The sequence below is a fragment of the Alexandromys fortis genome, unplaced genomic scaffold, assembly GCF_014885135.2.
Source record: "Alexandromys fortis isolate MF-2015 unplaced genomic scaffold, M_Fortis_MF-2015_v1.1 scaffold_211, whole genome shotgun sequence".
In the NCBI taxonomy this organism is placed as follows: Eukaryota; Metazoa; Chordata; class Mammalia; order Rodentia; family Cricetidae; genus Alexandromys; species Alexandromys fortis.
Window position 1 is genome coordinate 1140206 of NW_026068103.1, and position 12085 is coordinate 1152290.

The 12085-nt window shown below is 38.0% G+C and overlaps 1 protein-coding gene across 1 annotated transcript in view; it reads right to left on the reverse strand.

The window, feature by feature from the left end:
- Window positions 1–5749: 5749 nt before the first annotated feature.
- Lin28b (lin-28 homolog B) overlaps window positions 5750–12085 on the reverse strand; it is an 81544-nt gene continuing 75208 nt past the window's right edge. Inside the window, exon 5 of the mRNA XM_050123938.1 lies at window positions 5750–6599. Within this exon, the coding sequence (XP_049979895.1) occupies window positions 6233–6599 (367 nt within the window). The 3' untranslated portion in view covers window positions 5750–6232. The remainder of the gene's footprint in view (window positions 6600–12085) is intronic.

Genomic DNA, 12085 nt, shown 5'->3' on the forward strand with positions numbered 1-12085 from the left:
CTGTTGAGCCACCCATCTCCACACTTCCCTGAAAAATTTTTATCTCTACAACCAAACTGTGTATGACAAATATCAAAGGAAAACTTCAAACTACATCTAATGCCAAGTAAATGTCAAATGTCAAGCTCCAAACTTGTCTAATGTAGATATATAGAACCCCATGTGTGTATATATGCCCATCTGTAGATATGTAGAATCCCATGTGTGTGTATATATGCACATCTGTAGATATGTAGAACGCCATATGTGTATATATACACATCTGTATGTATGTAGAATCCCATGTGTGTATACATGCACATCTGTAGATATGTAGAGCCCCATGTGTGTATATATGCACATCTGTAGGTATGTAGAATCCCATGTGTATATGTGCACATCTGTAGATATGTAGAGCCCCATGTGTACACGTGCACATCTGTAGATATGTAGAGCCCCATGTGTATATATGCACATCTGTAGATATGTAGAACCCCATGTGTGTATATATGCACATCTGTAGGTATGTAGAACCCCATGTGTGTATATATGCACATCTGTAGGTATGTAGAACCCCATGTGTATATGTGCACATCTGTAGATATGTAGAGCCCCATGTGTGTGTACACGTGCACATCTGTAGATATGTAGAGCCCCATGTGTGTGTACACGTGCACATCTGTAGATATGTAGAATCCCATGTGTGTGTACGTGTACATCTGACATAAGAAAATTAACAAAACTTTGATTGGTTTTTTCTAGATCATAGGATGATCTCAGAAGGTTTTTTTTCACATTTTAAAATAAATATAAGTATTATTAGTTATTTGCATGTAATGGTACATTTTATTTCATATTTTTCCTCTTTAAATATTTATTTTTGTGTATGAGTTTTTTGCCTTCAATATGTATATGTGTACAAGCACCCACAGAGGACCAAAGATGGCACTTGATCCCCAGGAACTGGAGTTATAAATGGCTGTAAGCTACCATGTGGGTTCTGGGAACTAAACCAAGGTCCTTTACAGGAGCAGACTCTGCTCTTAATCACTGAGTATCTCTCATCCCCTATATTTTTCTTTCCTTTTGTTTTGTTCTGTTTTTCGTATATTTTTCTTCTTAAAAACATTTTTCAGATTTTCTAAAGTACAATACAACATTTTTCAATAAAAACACTTTGTATAACAGAAAGTTCTTCATACACGAAGAGAAGTGAGTCTATCCACTGATACATGAGTGGCTTGAGACCACAGAAGTCGTCACTTAGACGGCTAAGGATCAATTACACAAACAAACAAATATGAAACAAAACTGGGGGATGGAGAGAAGGTTCACTGGAAACTGGATAAGCCTGAGTACAGTCCTTGCAGAAAACCTGTTGACTGCACCCACGTCAGGAGGCTCACAGCCCCCTGGAACTCCAGCTCCCAGAGATCCAGTGCCTCTGCTCTCCAAGGGCGCTTGCTCTCACATGCACACCCGCACACACCCAATTTAAAAAGTGTTTTTAACTCTTAAATATAAACGATGTAGGGGTCACAGAACAACAAGTAATAATGAAGTCAATCACCAGGAATAGAGCGGAAAATGAGTTTAGTTATGGGACTGAGCAGTGTTTAGAATGGTGTCACCCATGTATTTGACAGGGCACCACCACTGCACACAGTCTCATCAGTTTACACTAACGTTTTAAATATCTGCTCCTCAGTAGCCTAGCTTGTTCCTTCCAAATCCTTCATAATGAGGAAGAACCTGTTAAGAAAATTCTAAAATGATTTCTCCAAAAGGTTTTTTTTTTTTTAAAGCTCCATGACATTCCTTCTGACCACAAGGATATATCTTGATTTACAAGTTTGTATAATTTCTGCTTGATAATACTGGACAATCCTGGTGAAGACAAGCCCCAAAAGAAAAACTTCATGCTTACCACCACTAGCAGACCACGCTGAAACCTTTAACACAGCTGCACCTTGGTGTGAATACCTCCTAAAGCCCTCTACCCATTTACTTAATTTCTTGTAGAAGTCAACACAGAATATCTCCAAACCCTTCATAAATGACAACACTGTATCTTTTATTTTCTATAATGTAATTTTAAATCTCAGAACATCGATAGCTAAGAGAGTAGGACATCCGGCATGAAAAGACAACGCTAAGCTGAAGTCCACTGAGGTGACGGCATGCAGAGTGCCATTCTAACAGCAGCTCCTCTCTTGTTCTTTGTGGCGACAGTTCAAGTGTATTTTTAAAAATTTTCACTTGTAAACAACATGAGTCAAAATGGCCTATGAGATAATCTAAGCACTACAAGATAATTTTAAAATACTAGATAAAACACCGTGTTAAAGACATACAGAAATCAGGGTTCACTTTGGTCTTTATATGGCTAGAGTTGTTAACAGCGCGAGAGACACACACTGATTAAAGCCAGCTTGGTGGTGGGCGCCTGCGGTTGACAACGTCAGTGACGGGAGAGGTAGTCGGCACCATCATTTCAGGCTGGGAACGGACAAGGGTAAGCCACGGGCGTGTTAACGTAGGAATACTTGCTCACAGTACAGTACTTTGTTCCAAGCGTAAGATCCACAATGCGTCACGGGTGACCCTCTCACTGTGACAGAACAACCAGGTCACAACTCACACAGGCACATCTTGAGGCTGCTGTCAGTATGTAAGACAGAACTGGATGCTTTCAACAAGTTGTTCTTTCTTTAAAACAAATAAATCTCATTAAGACATCTAGAAAATTAAAGTCGGCGCAGCTGCACTTGCATATAATTTCCTGGATTTTATAACAAAGGTGAAATTACATATATATATTAAGATAAACATTTCTTAGAGAAAACAGATAAATTAAATTAACTTAAGACCTAATGAGATTCCCACATCCTGTCTAATCCCTCCTACAGTGAGTGTCACAAAGTCTATTAACACTTGGGGCCTTCCATTCACAAACTACGTGCAACCAGTGCCATCTCAGGCCTGCACTGGTACAAAATAAATCTGAGCCAGAGTACAAAAATAATTGGCAATAAAAACCATCCTATATTTGGGAGGTGGACTGATGCTAATATCGTGATGTCTTTATCCTTTCCTTTAGATTGCACACTAAAATTTCTAAGTTATAAGCAGATAAAAATCTCCCTAAGTCATTCATTTGTAAAAATACATCCAAAGACTAGAAATACAAGTATAAAAACGTCTCCACTATGTCCTGCTGTGTAGAGAATGAAGGATCTGCAGGCTAAAAGGCTGGTAGGGCATCATTTTTGGAATTACCTTTGTGTTGACATGGAGGGTGGGTCAAAAGGTAGCTCGATTCATAGACCATCGCCCCATTATTAGGAACCCCTGAAAAAAAATGGTGCTTCACAGACTCCTTTCCCTCCTGGGCAGGAGTGGCTCTGCACTTTCAGTTCCCTCTATGGCAGGCAGGCAGCCTGCTGCTGCTTTGTCTTCAGTGCAACAAAGATACAAGTGAAGGGGGTAGGAATCTTCTACATCATGTTTGCTTCTGTGCACCCTCCTGCCCCCACCTCTGGGCAACAGAGCTATTTTCAAGACTGCTTCTGTGTTGTTTTGCTTAGCATAAAGAGTGCCTATACTCCCTTACACTCAATACATGTTAACTTTAAGGAAATGCTTGGAGACTTTGCTACCTAACATGAGAAGTCCTATTATTCACAGGCATTTTGGAGAAACATGCGGTTGTAAACACCTATCTATGCTACAGATTGAAAGTGTCTGTACCAGAGAATTACTATAAGGCTGCAGCAGCATCAAGGTGTGCTATGTAATAGCTAGGAGGTAGCCGTTTGCTGTAAACGGAATGTTTTACCAATGGGAATGAGCAATGTGCTCATATCAGTGAATTCACATCTGCAAGGAGTGGACGAGTTTGCTTTACGAGACTTTTCACATGAAATAAAAACAGGAGGACCAATACCTGATATTCAGAATTATAATCGAAGTCAAACTCAGAGGTAGTTACCAACAAGTACATGTATGAACATAAAGACCTAATTTATTTGGCTTGTTTTGAGTAGGCAGGGCGATAGACTAGTCTGTAAAAAAAAAAAATAAAAAAAATAAAAACATCATATTGTATGTTCCCTGAGCAAAGTTCTTTGTCCTGAGCATGTAACAGTGACAATATTTTCATATAAAAAATAAACCCCAACTTTAACCATAAGGTTCTGTATGTGCTCTTAGTAATTCAGTCTGGTTAGATGCTGAAAAATGTCAACTGCACCCATAAGGTCCATAGTTCAAGTGTTCCAGAATTTTCTACTTAATTTTTAAAAGTGATCTCAGCTCTGAATTTTCATATGTAAACAGAATGTCCAATTTTCAAGTCCATAATTTCCTATTTCTATAGTCAAGGAACTTTGGTTTGAACTTTCAAAGTCACCTGTCATATTTTGCTTGTACAACTGTTACTTTGTTCATTATACTTGGGTGACACTTTGATTTGTCTACATAATTTAAATAAGCTTGAAATGATCACATAAGGCAAGGCAGTACTTCTCTATGGCTACGTCACATTCAATATCGTCAACAGTAAGCTCTGCATTACAGCACACTGACGTCAACAGAATACTACGGGAATTCTCATAAATACTGTCGAGAGATTCAAGCTAACCTGGAAAGGACTGGCACACGGAGGAAGAACTCCTCAGCAGAATGCATCTCATGAGTCACGATGCTTTCTTGTATGATTATCTGAGCTTATACCAACAGGCCCATATAAATTATATTTACTGCCAAAATTATGCACTGCAATTCCTTGGTACCTTCTTGGAGATGTTTCAAAAGTTTTTTTGTTTTTGTTTTTGTTTTTTTTTTTTTTTTAAATATGATGGAGAACAGAACTATACTAAGACAATCTGTTCGCAAACTGAGAATCCATCTGAGAAGATTCTTATCAATAGCGCCGAATGCTCATCCTGAATCCATAACTTAGGTTACTTCAGCTTCTATAGTCCAGGCAACTGCCATGGCATCAGTGTTATCACAGAAAGTATTTCTGGCCACATGGCAGTGGGGATTTGGTAATTCTGCTCCAGGCTTATCATTCTAGCTGCCTGCCACCAAATGCTATTCTTTTTAGTATCAGCCACAGACCGTATCTGTTGGGCAAATGTAAGCATCTACGTAATTTTCACTCTAAGCCCCATTATTTTTTTATTTCTATGGTGTTTGTTTTAAAACAGGTCTGAGGATTCTATGGGGATAATAAAGACAGCCACTAAAATATACCCAAATAATTAGTTTCCTTTAAGGCTTCAGTAGTAAGTAAGGAGACCTTCCCGTTCTAAGTGATGGTTCAGGAGCTGCTTAGTCAAGGGAGGCTTCCGTTGACATAGTCCCTTAAAAACCTAAGAAATGTGTAAAAGAGCCGGTATCAAAATACCACTGAAAAGGATTACACCATGATATTTCTACATTACCCTCCCCTTCATTCTTCTTAACAGGCATGTAAATCACAATCAGAACAAAAGACACTGAAATACCAGCCCAGAAACTTCACATTCATTGTCTTTTCTGGAGTTATGTATCCAAAAATAAAAAGCTTACGGCAGTCAGAGGCATTAGAGTTAAGTTGCCACCTTCAAACAGGAGAAGGCAGATAACAGCAAAAGCAAACACTCCATCAGCACCAGGACACAGCAGTGAATCCAGACTTGGGAGGCACCGAGTATCCCAAAAACCTTTAGTACCATTTGACTGGCAGTCTGAGATCTGATGCATACTTTGGTTCACAAAAAAGTAACAGTCAGGAGGTTATGTTTATGTAATATAAAAGAAAATTAGGGAAAATTCCAAGGGTTAATTCTGAGACCACCTCAAATGCTTCACATGGACTTTCAATGCTTGGAGATGCCCAATTATCTGTGGGAGAGTATGTGCTTATATCTCCATAATACATGTATAAAGACAGGCCTATACACACATACATCTATACACATGTATGTGTATGTATACACCTGTGCTCCTATGTGAAATCCCCACACATACATATAGACTCAAGTCTCTCTTCTCACTTATGCAGCACATACTATATGTATTTCGAGTCTATAAAACATGAAACCCTGCTTAAATGTAATTTGCTCAAGAATGATTTGTCTGATTAAGAAATTCACAGTTCTTCAACAGTAGTTAAAATCCCGGTCAGCTGCTATCTGTAGAATACTATTCCCCTGTGCTTGCGTGAGGTAGACTTCCCAGCCGGGTGAAGAAAATGCCGACAAGATTACGATTTTTTCCGTTTCTGAATTGAAGGCCCCTTTTTGTTTGGCTCTTCTGTTGCTACAAATGCCTTCGTGGAAGAAACTTCTTGGGGTGACCTGTCTGACAGCTCTGCCATCTCTGACCTCGCCTCCTGAGGAAAAGGTGATGTGTAGCCATGGCCCCCTCCCACTTCTCTTGGCGAAACGGAAGTGCACGGCTGGGACTCTGTCTCCTGTCTTCCCTGAGCACTGGCGGGCGACTGTGCGATAATCCTGTGCGGGCAGTTTGCTACCATGTGCATGATGCTCTGGCAGTAATGGCACTTCTTTGGCTGAGGAGGTAGACTACATTCTTTAGCATGATGGTCAAGGCCACCGCAGTTGTAGCATCTGCAAAGAAATAAGAGAAAAATATCTTAAAAGTAGGTAGAGTGTATAATTAATGAGAAGCAGTGGTTATTAAAATAATTAAATATTAAAATTATTATAAATAATAATTATTGAAATAATAATTTACATAGATGTCAACTTTAATCACCAAAGTTCAAAAGCTGTCGATGAGATCAGTTTATTCAATGTGACTTGATATGAACCATTTATACTATTTATACTTTAAGGCTTTAAGGCTGCTTTAAGGCTTATCATCACCAAAATGACCCAGCGACTTTAGAAATTAGTTGGTGAAACACAGCAGTCAGTGAAAACAAAGGCACCGAAAATGGTAAGGATTCCATACAGAAACGAGTCACTCAAGTTTAATGGTTTATTGTGAAAGAATAGTTTGACCCACTAGATGGCAGTCAATGATAAACCAAAGATCCACCAGCTGGCTTTAAAAAAGAGTATAAAAATATAGTTGTCTGTCATGATAGAAATTAACTTGCTCAGCCTTTAGGAAAATTATAGACTAAATTAAGTTTTATGGCTTAAAAAAGACTTCAGTGTTTATTATTTTATCCATGGAAGCTAATAGAAATAAAATAATTTTTTACCTTTGTATAAAATTTACAAGGAAATTTGATACCTAAGCTGTCTAGTCAAAAAACAAACAAACAAACAAACAAACAAAACAAAACAACGATGTCCAGTGAATTACGAAGCATGAGGCAAGACAGTGAGTGTCCAAACCAGAACAATGCTTCAAAGAAGCATCTGAGGATGGAGACCAAACAATTCAGTCTAATGCTAGCTGGTGCCTGGAAAAGCTGGCTTGTTCTTCCTATAGACACTAGCTTTCCCTTAGAGTAAACTTCCCTAAACTGAAGAAAGCATAAACCTTACTCTCATTTGTCACTTAAGTCTGAAGGGACACTGGAGACACCGACAGGGTTCCATACTAGATGCTGGATATCCAACTTCTAAAAACGGAGTAAAGAAATTCATTTACTCAATTCCAATCATAATTTCCTTCTCAAAATACAGTTTTAAAAATGGAGACACAGAGACTGGATAGATGACTTAGAGATTAGGAGCACTGGCTTCTCTTCTAGAAGACCCAGGATCAATTCCCAGCAACCACATGGTAGCTCACAACTGTCTGTAACCTCAGTTCTAGGGGATCCAACAACCTTATACAGACATATTAACAAACATAACACCAATGCACATAAAAAATAAACAGGAATTGTCAAAAAATGGAGGATCTGGACTTGATTGGGGAAGGGGGAGGGAAAGGGGAGGCGGAGGTGGGGAAGAGACAGAAATCTTTAATAAATAAAAAAAATAGGAAAAAAAAGTTTCGATCTGAGTCTTAAAGATAGAATTTGCTCACTGATCAATATTTCCAAACAACTGTTTAAGAGGTTTTTATATTAAATTACTTTCCAAGTACAGTTATAATTCCATATTTCTCACCATAAAGCACATTACAAATCAGTATTTTTTAAACTGAAGAGCAAAATATATGATAGATGTAAAAAGTAGTTTAAGACTATATAATTAATTATATTTGTATGTTTGAGAACGCCAAGCTTGGTAACTTAATTATTTTACATTTAAAAAACAAATTAGTTACTAGTAATTTAACAAGCACTGTATGTAGATACTCAGCATAAATTAAGGTTAAGCATCGTCTGCTTCCCCATTTGCAATATTAGCATTATTTACTTATTTAATGTATGTGTACTCAATATGTATGTACAAATTTATGCCAGAAGAGGGCATCAGATCCCACTATAGATGGTTGCGAACTGCCATGTAGTTGCTGGTAATTGAACTTAGGACCTCTCCTCTGGAAGGGTAGCAAATATTCTCAACCACTGAGCCATCTCTTCAGCTCCCTGTCAATGTCATCCTTACAGAACAGACAAGATGGGATTCTATTCTTTGTAAAAGCCAATAGGCACTTGTTTATCTTAACAGACTGCATTATGTTTTCAAATGTAAAGAGAGAAAACAAGAAATAAAGTGTTCTAATTCCTTGTTGCTCACATATACACCATAGTAAATTAAGCACTGCAGTTCAGATACAATACCCACACAATGACCTGAGAGCATAAAGGGAAACGATGAAAATTATTCAGCCAATGCTTGAAATTCAGGCCCTCAGAATAGACTGGAAATGTCACCTATGAATCTGAGCACATTACTTACTGATCTGATTTCCTGTATAGTTTGTCTATAATGAGAAGAGAAATTCTTACATTAAATTTGCCTTTTGCCCACCTGTAAGGTATCTTTTTTTCTTCATTATAATTATATTCATGTGCTGAGGTCAGAGGACAGCCAGGAGTTCATTTTCAAAGACAGAAAATAGGAGGCAGACTCTAGGAATAGAGCCGACTCTCCTGCATGCACAGCGGGTTCAGTCACTGTGGCATGTACTGCCTTTTCCAATTCAGGGAACCATTCTGCCTACTCACTGAACAAGAGCCTGGATGTCAGAATTCTACTTTTACAAATGGAGTCTTAGACCATCATGTTTCATGAGCCTGGTTGTAAATGTTATTTTAAAGAAAGATATACAACTTTAGTTTCCCAGCATTTCAATGTGCACATGTACCTGTTGGGATTTTCAGGTTATAAGTTAACATTAGGGTCACTGCCTTTCACACTCATGATGAACATTCATTGTGCATGTGTATAGCCTTAAAAGGGGGAAGTAGTATTCATTTCCCTCTTCTATTTAAGCAGCGGCAATTGCTTTTACCAAGAACTTGGACCACAGCCCATTATGGAACCCTTCATCCCAAGGGAATGACATGCTAACGTTCAGCTGCCTTTCAGCTCATAGATGATACCACAGCCACACATGTGAAACCTGCTGTACATGGGTCTAGACACCTTTATCCATACTTTGTACTTCTTCAAATCAGTTTTTTATTCATTAGAAAGGATTTTATATTATGATGTGGGTATCAAAATAGTAAGCGTAGCACACACAGCTACAAAGCTAACAAATGGGGAGAAAATGTCATGGTCAAAGGATTACATAAAGAAAACTATAGTCAGCCTTTGTCACCAATTCCAACAGCATGGCCTAAAAGTTAACATGATCTATTGCCTAGCATCCAGGACAGATCCCCAGCAGTGTTTTCAAAAATTTCAACCAAATAAATCATCTGTTCAGTATGTTGTAAAATGCTGAGCCAACGGTACCAAGTAGGCTCTCTTATGCATTAAGCAAAAATATTAACAGAATTGTCCAATTTAATTTTAGGACATCATTGATTTCTTTGTGGAATCATTTGATAGATATGTTAACTCCAATGAGGTAGCACACATTCTATCAGTATTACTTATAATAGTTTAGAATATTTTAAAGGTGAAAGAAAATTAACAGTAAATATTTTTAAGACTACCAAATTAAGATTAAAATTTCTAATTAAAAGGAGAATTCCATCAGTAAATAGAACAGAAGACCTGAGATAGCAAAGTTAACAAAGAAAAAATTCACAAACATCTTAAGGTTTTCAACTTATTTATTTCAATTTATTATGAAATAAGCAATTGTATATGTATATGTGTGTGATGTGTGTGTGTTAGTGTTAAAAGCATATCCAAATTTCTGGTGATTCTGTTTTTGAAAATAAAAACTTTGATTTGGAAGTCAGAATTTAGCTGTTAACTATTACTCTTAGGAAATTAACTTTAGTGAAATAAATGAATATATATTGTTTTTTTTTCTTTTAAAAACAATTTACGGGGTTGGAGAGATGGGTCAGTGATTAAGCACATGTATTGATCTTGCAGGTGACCCAAATTCAGATCCTCATAACCCTGTTGCGGGGGGCTCATACAACCTCTGTACCTCTAGCTCCAGAGGAAGGGTGATATAAAATTCTCTTCTGTATGCTGTGAAAAGCATTGGTGAATAAAGAAATTGGCTTGGCCTTATAGGGTAGAACTTAGCTAGGCAGGGAAAACTAAACTGAATGCTGGGAGGAAGAAGGCAGAGTCAGGGAGAGCCTGGCCAGAAACAGATGCCGGAAATTTAGCTGGTAAGCCATAGCCATGTGTTGATACACAGGTGAATAGAAATGGGTTAAATTAATATGTAAGAGTTAGCCAATAAGAAGTTAGAACTAATAGGCCAAGTACTGATTTAATAATATGGTTTCTGAGTGGTTATTTCAGGTCTCAGCTACAGGGTGGCCGGGAAACAAGTGATCTCCTCTTGCAACAGGAGGGATATTGTAGCCCCTATTGGCAATTGTACTTACTCACTTACACAGACCCATACATACACACATAACTAAAATTAAAATCTTCAAAATGATTTGCTTTTATGTATGTGTATGTATGTGTGCCTGCATGAGTATATGTGTACCTTGGGTGTGCAGGTGCCCACAAAGGTCAGAGATCTTAGATCCACTGGAATCAGAGTTGCAGGCAGTCACGAGCCACCTGATGTGGATGCTGAGAACAGAACCCTGATCCTCTAGAAGGTCAGTAAGTGCTCTCAACTGCTAAGCCATCTTTCCAGCCCAATAAATTATACTTCCAAATGACATCAGCCAGAATGATTAGAATTGAGATAAAGTGGGAGTATTACATTAAAATGTTCTTTTGTAAATAATACTTCAATGCCTACAAAGTCTTTACTAGTTATATGTTTTCCCTCTGTTCTAAAAGTGACTTGGAAAAAATTCAGGGAGTAGTCACACTGTAGACATTCAGGCAACTATCTAAAAATATTATAAAGAAAACAAACTGGAATGGTTTCCAGTGTTTTTAAAATGAAAAGGATTTACATAAAAATCCAAATCCCTGTCTGATCTTGTTTTCGGGGAACACAGGCAAAGTACAGGAGAAGATGGGAGGTATAGGAAAGGCGTAGATAGAACTCCCAATTCTAAACGAGAAGCCATGGGGACTTAAGAAAATCAGATTGGAAAGTACTTCAGCGAAGAAACTGCAGAAAGCTGTCCAAAGAGATCCTTTACCATTCTCAGTTTTTTTTATTACAGCTAAATAAGTTCCAGAAACAGAGGGCAGAGGGTATAGTGCACACAAGGTTATCAACAGCAGAGAGAGAGAGAGAGAGAGAGAGAGAGAGAGAGAGAGAGAGAGAGAGAGAATACACTTCTCAGCTCTATACTTTTCTAATATGTTGGAACACGGTTTAAATTCAGTTATCTGTTAATCAAGGCATCAGGTAGTGATGAGAAATAGATGGGTTGTCAGAGAAGCCAAGAGAGCCAAGAAGTCAAAGACTGACAATGTAGCTATTATTGGGAACACTTCCAGAACCTGTTTGTCCCCTGTAAAATGAAAGAGGCACTTTCAGAGACAGTTTTCACAAGCCCCAATGTGTGCCGACTTCTTGTTCCTAAGTTGCTATCTCCGTTGTTGTCTACAGGATTCATCTCTAAATGTTCCAGTAGTCATGAAGCTTTAGTAAGCCACACAACCAGAGAGGCCCTTTATCAGTCCTT